At 47.1% G+C, this 7,326-nt stretch overlaps 1 protein-coding gene and 1 long non-coding RNA gene across 4 annotated transcripts; both read left to right on the forward strand.

The window, feature by feature from the left end:
- The first annotated feature begins 435 nt into the window (after window positions 1-435).
- On the forward strand, window positions 436-4,859 carry LOC137464490 (zinc finger protein 541-like). Of its 3 annotated transcripts, none has more exons than XM_068175871.1 (7): window positions 436-777; window positions 1,976-2,025; window positions 2,187-2,368; window positions 2,711-2,814; window positions 3,386-3,461; window positions 3,784-3,872; window positions 4,394-4,859. In XM_068175871.1, exons 1-7 carry the CDS (start codon window positions 451-453, stop codon window positions 4,679-4,681), a joined length of 1,116 nt encoding a protein of 371 aa, XP_068031972.1. In that variant the 5' UTR covers window positions 436-450; the 3' UTR covers window positions 4,682-4,859. The 3 variants fall into 3 exon arrangements, with proteins under 3 accessions (XP_068031972.1, XP_068031973.1, XP_068031974.1); XM_068175872.1 differs by having other exon boundaries at window positions 2,187-2,329; window positions 4,394-4,855; XM_068175873.1 differs by having other exon boundaries at window positions 637-777; window positions 1,790-2,025; window positions 4,394-4,858.
- A 140-nt stretch (window positions 4,860-4,999) lies between these two features.
- Window positions 5,000-6,795, forward strand: LOC137464690 (uncharacterized). The gene is made up of 2 exons (XR_010994360.1): window positions 5,000-5,519; window positions 5,981-6,795. It is a non-coding gene; the product is annotated as an uncharacterized lncRNA (long non-coding RNA).
- The last annotated feature ends 531 nt before the right edge of the window (window positions 6,796-7,326 follow it).

The raw sequence follows: 7,326 nt of genomic DNA on the forward strand, positions 1-7,326 counted from the left end.
CTGAAAAACATCCTGTTTCTCCAAGTTTCAAGGAAGGAGTGTTGAAGTAAGAGACCAGCTTGGTACCCCAAAGGAGAAGAAAAATGTCAAGTGACATTCTTGGGCACCAGCCAATTAAGAAAGGGTAGGGGTGGGATGAATGCCTCCACTTTGAGGGAAAGCTTTGGAGTTGGTTCAGAACTTCTCTGTTGGTTCCCGCCCCCCAGTTTCTCAATTGGCTGGTGCCCAAGAATGTCACTTGATGTTTTCCCTCCTTTGGGGTACCGAGCTGGTCTCTTACCTCAACCAGAGGAGAGCCTTCTGGTTCTCCAGTGCAGGCAATGTGGTATGGGCCCTTTGACAGAGCCAGGCTCCTGCGCATGTTCAGCTCGAGGTACCTTACAGAGAAGCAAGGAGAAGACCCAGAGCTGTCTCTGCACTGCTTTTCCCTGCCCAGAGGACTGATGAGAAATGCCCCAGTGGGAAGGTCCCCAGAGCAAATTTACACCAGAAGAAGTAACAGAGGCAAAGGTGGCCCATCCCTGTTTCTGTCCCCTGGGTCCTGTGGGGTTCTGCATGGAATGTTGGGCTGTGCCCGTAGCAACTGTCGCTGTCTCCTGCTCCTGTGGCCGTTGGACACTGGTGGAGCAACGGTGGAGCAGCAGCTGCAGGATCTGCTCCTGGGCTGTCCCTGACCAGCTGCCTTCTGGCCTCAGCACCAGATCTGGCCTCTGGATCGACATCCTCATCTCCTTGTCTGCTGCCAGGCATCCCCACAGCGCTTTGGGACTGTCAAAGGTAAGAAAATCCCCGTTTGCCCTCAAACCACTAACAGAATGGCAGGAGGCTCCAGTTGGCTGTCCCACCAACCACAACAGACATGGTCTGTGGTCACTTCCCCCAGACAAGGTTACACATGTAAGTGGGGTCCAACTTCTGTAGGAATAATGTTGCCTCCAGTGGAAATACAGACCTTTCCATAGAGGATGTAGAGAGCTGTCACTGTGCACTTGCAGATTCTCATCCACTGATGACCTGATTAAAAGTTCTTGGTGCCCATTTAAGTCCTAAACTTATGTTGTGGTCACCCCAAAATATTACTGAGGAGGTCAGGAGGTCTGTCAACAAATCCTGTTACACCCTGACTCTGCTCACGCCTCCTGCAAAGCTTTAAAAATCAGAATGATGGGACCTCTCCTCTGTGATCACTGTCATTCAGGACATGGAAGCAGTTTGCCAGGCTTGCCCTCCAATACTGGCTTTCACCTACAAAAATGATCTGGTTTCAGTGAGTCTTAGATACTTACATCATATACAGAAACAGTATAATTTAATATCTTCATAGATTTTTTTTCCCCGCTTGCATTGGATCTCTTTTCTATAGAGATATTGGTATAGATTTGTCCATGTTTTCCAATGCTCGTAGGTCTGGTTCTGCCTCATGATCAGAGGCAACCATGGAATGCCATGTTGAGTGGTCCTTCTCAAGAACACAATCACAGTATCACAGAATTTTCTGGGTTGGAAGGGAGTCACAAAGATCATCAAGCCTGGCTCCTAAGCCTGCCCAGGACAGCCTCGAGAATCACACCCTGTGCCCAAGAGCAGTGCCCAAACACTTTTTGAGCTTTCTCAGGCTTGGTGCTGTGACCCCTTCCCTGGGGAGGCTGTTCCAGTGCCCACCCATCCTCTGGGTGAGGAATCTTTTCCTTATATCCACTGGCACATCTTCCATGCCCTTCTCTTGGGTCTTCTCACTAGCCCCAAGACTGAAGGGAATAGTGCATGGCCTTCTGCTTCCCCTCTTGAGGAAGCTGCAGACTGCTAGAGGGTACTGCCTCGGAAATTCCAAGTGAAAAAGGCAGCAATCGCACTAAACTGAGGGGAGCTGGGACAGAGGATCTTGTGGTTTGCAATGATGAGGATGAGAAGGAAGGCTACCAACACATCTTGGCAGAATGATTTTTATCTGGAGCATTGTTTTGATCTCTTTCAGGTGGAAAGGAGAGTCATAATGAAAAGGAAAGCAAAAGCCAACAATCAGCCGTGAGTTTTGGCACAGGGGTTAAAGGACAGCAAACTTGAGGAATGGAAAGGAGGAGAACTGCTATTTCAGAGTCAGGGCGGGATTGGTTCAAGCCTGCGGGTCCATGGGAGGTGTCTCTTGACCATTTGCCTTTCTTACATCCACCTCCTTCTTCCTTTAGGCACATCAATGTTGGCAGTGACTTTCAGGCCGAGCTCCCTGAGCTGCAGACCAGACCGCCAAGTGAGGATGAAGAAGAGCCTGCAACCCTGGTCTGGAAGCCCTGGGGGGAAGATGACTCTGACATGGAAAAACCGGACAGAGGTAGCTGTCAAGCTTTTTTTCCACTCCTGAGATACTCAGGTGTGTAAAATGCTCCTTTTTGGGTGAAGAGTCAGTTTTTTGCAGGCTCTGCTTTTGCGGCAGAGCAGGAAAAAGAACAACTGTCCTGCTCTCCAAATTGGTCAGAGGCATTTGCCACTGGAAGAGGGGAGACTGGACCCCACTTCTTATTACAAAAGATGCTTTGAAGGGAGAACTAGCACTATGTGGGCCCTTGGTTCAGCTGCCCCTTTCTTTGCTCTCATTTTCATGCTTTCCAACCTGCTGTCTTAAGCTCTTGTGCTTTCCTTCTGCCTTGTATGGCAACCTTTCCCCTTCCTCAGCTCAAGCCTGACTTTTGGTGGGTTTTTGTTGTGCTTGCAGTAAGAGAACTGTTGGACATGGCCAGCTCCCGTGGCATTCCCGGGGCAGCAGCTAACCTGGAGCTCGCCCTGCACTGCCTGCACCAGGCATGTGGCAGTGTTCCGGTAAGAAACAGCTGTTTGGGTGCAGAGAAGAGTGGACAGGGAATTAATAAGGCCCAGGCACTGGGACAGCCTTTCCTGGCTGCTCTTTGAAGAAGGGAGTTAACAAGAAGCAGAACACTTGCTGCCTGCCATGTTTCCTCCAGCTGCATCAGGGGTGAGCCCAAATGGCTCGGGCAGGGAGAATATCTCTCCTGGAGGCACTGGCGGAGGGTTCTGCAGCCTGCTCCCTTGTAAATCTCCTGGAGAGCCGTGTTCTCTAAGACATTTTGAGGTGCATAGAGGGGAAATTCCCAGAAGCCTCAGTAAGCTGAGGCAATTCTGGGTGCAGGAGGAGCAAAATCATTGAGTTGGTCAGCAAAATGCCGCTCTTGGGGACCAGGATCAAAGGGATGGGCAGCAAAAATGAAGGACTAGGAGCAAACCACAATGTTTGACCCATATGAGATGCAGTGGCTGGAATCTCTGAAGAGGCAAAGTATTTCTAAAGTATTCTAAAGTAGGCAGCATTTCTGTTTTTTGGCTCCTTTTTTGTTGTGGGGCAGCTAAAGCCTTTTTCCCTTTGATCTTGCAGGAGGCTCTGGAGATGTTGCTCTCAGGGGGGCCTCCAACAGCTCAAGGCCATCCCTTGGCTGATTATCATTATGCAGGTAACCAAAGCAGAGCTAGTTCCATCACTGACAGGTGTTGCTGTCCTCCTAATTGCCCTGTCAAGCATTTCTGCTTAAACAAGTAACACCAGCACAAGGTCTCCTCTTCTCTGGGGGCAGGGAAAGCACCAGCATCTACTCCTTCAGCTTGTTGTCCACGATTTTTTCCCTGGGGAATGCCTACTCTTGTCTTCATTACATTCTGAGGGAGCAGACATGTACACACGTGAATGATGGATGGCGCCGATTTTGTTTCAGCAGCCAATGGGATCTACTTCAAGTGGAAAGAGGGATCAATTTACCTGCTGCTTTTTATTGCCAGGCTCTGATACATGGACACCTGAGGAGAAGGAGTCCTTCCAAAAGGCTTTTCACACCTATGGCAAGGATTTTCATCTCATCCAGAAGCAGGTAAAGCCATAGGACATTCTTTACTCTAACAGATCATCAGAAGGAAATGTTGCTTATTTCTGGTACCAAATACTGGAATTCAGTCTCTCTCTTCTCAAGTACCAAATATGTTACAGTAGTAATGAAATAGGACATCGAAGGCCTACGTGAAAATGATGATCCTGCTTCTCCAGCCCTTTTCTCCAAGCTGTTTTGGAAGACAAGGGTTTATTCTGTCAGACTTGTCTCATAGGTGGGCTGGTGCTTCCACAACACTTTATGCTGGGATAACTGAATGGGGGAAAGAAGAACTGTGCTCGATGGATTTGTTTTTGATCTGCGCATTACATCTGTTACCATGTAGCATAATACAGGGTTTACTACATTGCATAATGCCTCTCTTACTCCATATTGATCTCATTTTACACCCTACTCAATTTACTCCATTATTTTAATTCCTAGTTTATTCCATATTCTACTTTTTCTCCAATGCACCCTACAGGATGGCCATTTTAGATTCTTTCATTTTCTCTTCACAACAGATTCAGAGTAAGACTGTGGCACAGTGTGTGGAGTACTACTACTCCTGGAAAAAAGAGCATAAACCTGCCAGCGCTCTTGCTCAGGTGAGCGGGAATGAGATCCAGACATGCCAGGAGGGTCAAGAAACTGGGAGAAGGGGACAAAACCTGCTGGTGAGCCATGCGAGACACCCCTTTGCCAGGATCACATTGTCCTATGCAATGGGAAAGGCACAGCAGATGCTGCCCAGGGCTTCATTGTGCTGCTGCCCTGAAATCCTAGAGCATAACTCTGACCCAACAAAGTAGCACCATCGCCAAAATGGGCTTTGACTCTCTACAGATTGGTTTCTCAAGGGCTGGCACCCTCGCTGATTCCAATCAGATCCTTAATTCCCCACTGCTTGCTAACATCAGTAATCTGGGCTGCTTTCATGGAGATACTGCAGATTTTCAGGGACCTTTTGTAGCATCCCAGCATATTCCCCAAGAAGGAGCTGACGATGCTGTGGCTCCATTAAAACTTTCCCAACTGGCAAACAGCAATTTGGTTCACAGAGAGAGAGAGAGAGAGAGAGAGAGAGAGAGAAACAGAGAGAGAGAGAGAGATTATTTTGGATAGTAGAAAATGGGTAACCATGTGTCTTCGCTAATTTGGCTGAATTTAATTTGACCCATTCCCTAGACATTTGTGGAAGAAAAATAGAGATAAATAGATATTAGGCAGAGAGGTATAAATAAGAAATGTAGAACTATAGATACCCACATATTTATGTCACCCCTTCGGGCTGTAGAAAAGAGGAGTATTTTCCTGCAAGTGCTGTGTTGGCAGCCTGCCGCAGACTGCTGCCAAATCCAGCCGTTTTCTCAGCTCTTCGGGGTTTGGAGGAATTTGCTTAGGCCGATAGATTTTTGGGCTGGGCGCTCTGATTTCCAGCTTTCTGAGAGGAAGAAAACGTTGATAAGGATTCTTTGATTTCCAGACTGTGGGCAAAGCAAAGAGGAGCAAAAGCCCTCCCAGAAAGGAGAACGGGGAGACAGGGAAGAGGAGCCGCAAGAGGGCCCACAGTGCGGAGTGTCCCTGCTGCCAACCGCACCAGCCACCCCATTCGGCGGGAGGCCCCTTTCCGTGCGGGCAGTGCAAACGGTGCGGAAGTCCCTCCTCTTTCTGCTCAAAGCTGCACCTTTGGACTAAAACAGGCTGACCGTTTTCAAAGGCACCACTGGGGAAGCTGAGGGCACTTGGAGGATCGCCCCTCGCAGCTGTGGTCAGGGTTACAACCCACTTTAAACCCAAACAGCTTAGTTAAAACCCAGCATTCAGAACGAAACCTTGCCGTGCCCCAACAAGACACAATTCATACAAGCAGGACTAGATACATCAAAGATTAGTTTGATGGGGCTAATCAAATTAAAAATAGGATGAAGCAAAAAGAGGAAGAAATTTGAAGGAACTGAAACAAGAAAGATCAGACTCATGGTGCTAATCAATTTACAAATGTGTCACAGCCTGACAAGACAGAAATTCATACAAAAACAGTGATCTCAGTGCTTGGTTTAATTGTGTGTCTTAAATTAACAACAGATGATTTGTCTCCTATCTTCCAGGGTGTTTGAAACTATAAAGGAAAGGAATAAACACAGGAGAAGGCATCGCCCAAGAAAGGAAGCAGAGCCTCTCCCCAAGAAGAAAAGACCAAATTAGCCCTGCAGCTGTCCAGGGCTAGCAAAAGTTAGCTGTCAAGAGGACTAGACAGAAATAAGATTGTTTGTTAAGTTTTTAGAGTTGTTTATTCTTCTACTTAGTTTACTAGACAGGAATCTCCATTTATTAGTTAAGATTCATTAGTATTATTAAAGATGTATTAGTATTATCCGATTTATCAGTAAATGTAAGAGGTTTGGTGTTCGCTATCTTTTGTCATTTTGTCTTTGTTGAGACACAATCTGTCTTTATCATTAAACCAAAGTTTGCTCCATGTTGTCTTTTTGTCTGTTTGAAATCACACAAGCAACGTTTGTTACATTTGTTGGGTATTGCAAACATGACGTTTACCCTGAGAGAAGAATCTGGGCACGTGAGTCCCCCACAGGCCCAGCCCGTTGCTCAGCTGGCAGGACTTACAAAGATCTGTCTCCATTACTGCCAATGAAACAATGGTGGTGTTTCATCCTTTGATTCCTAAAAATCTTGGCTGTTAGTAGAAAGGGAGGCTTTGCTTAATTCAGTGAATTGGATCTAAATGAGTGGTCCTGTCTCACTATACTTGGAGGGATAAAAGCAGTGGGTTTAGTCCTTTTTGTTGCCCAGCAACATAACTTTGTTTAATTTTGGGGGACAGATGGACTTGACCACCTTTGAGGACTTTTCTAACCTCTCTGATTCTATAAAATTAATATCCACATGCACAACTAAGACATCAGTAATTCAGTTTCAGTTTCTCTTTAAAGGACCAGTCTCCCGCTCTGGGCCTCCACCAACCTCCTTAACTAAAACAGAGTGGGTGTGAACATTATCCTCTCACTTCTAACAGCTTTGGTATTTGCACCAAAGAAGAATCAAACTCACTCCTTTATCTAGCCCAGCAAATGGCACTGCCTGTCAAGGTTTTGGTAGCAGGGGCTGGGGAGGATGGACAAGGGCTGAGGGAGGGGGGAATTGCCAGGCTGGTTCTGGGAAGCCGACCGAAGCTTGCCCTTGTCTGATGGAGCCAGTGCAGGTGGGATTTGGAGCCCACAAAGTATCTGCACTGCAGTGGGCCTTGCTACAGCTGCCCCCTCAGTTTGCTGGTGTGTGTGTAACATGCAGGTTGGGAAGGAAGCAAGATTTGCTCTTGCTTAACGTTAAGCAGGAAAGCAAGCTGGGTTTTGTCATACCTGGGACCTAAGTATTAAAATAAATGTGAAGGCCGTTAGTGTGGAAAAGTAATTTTGTTTGTGTTCATTTCTTAGAG

Source organism: Anomalospiza imberbis, chromosome Z (genome assembly GCF_031753505.1).
Source record: "Anomalospiza imberbis isolate Cuckoo-Finch-1a 21T00152 chromosome Z, ASM3175350v1, whole genome shotgun sequence".
Lineage (NCBI taxonomy): Eukaryota > Metazoa > Chordata > Aves > Passeriformes > Viduidae > Anomalospiza > Anomalospiza imberbis.

Coding starts and splice junctions, on each gene's coding strand:
- LOC137464490 (XM_068175871.1), top strand. CDS start 451: ATGCCCCAGTGGGAAGGTCCCCAGAGCAAATTTACACCAGAAGAAGTA. Junction 778..1,975: donor GCGCTTTGGGACTGTCAAAG/GTAAGAAAATCC, acceptor GATCTCTTTCAG/GTGGAAAGGAGAGTCATAAT. Junction 3,462..3,783: donor GGCTGATTATCATTATGCAG/GTAACCAAAGCA, acceptor TTTTATTGCCAG/GCTCTGATACATGGACACCT.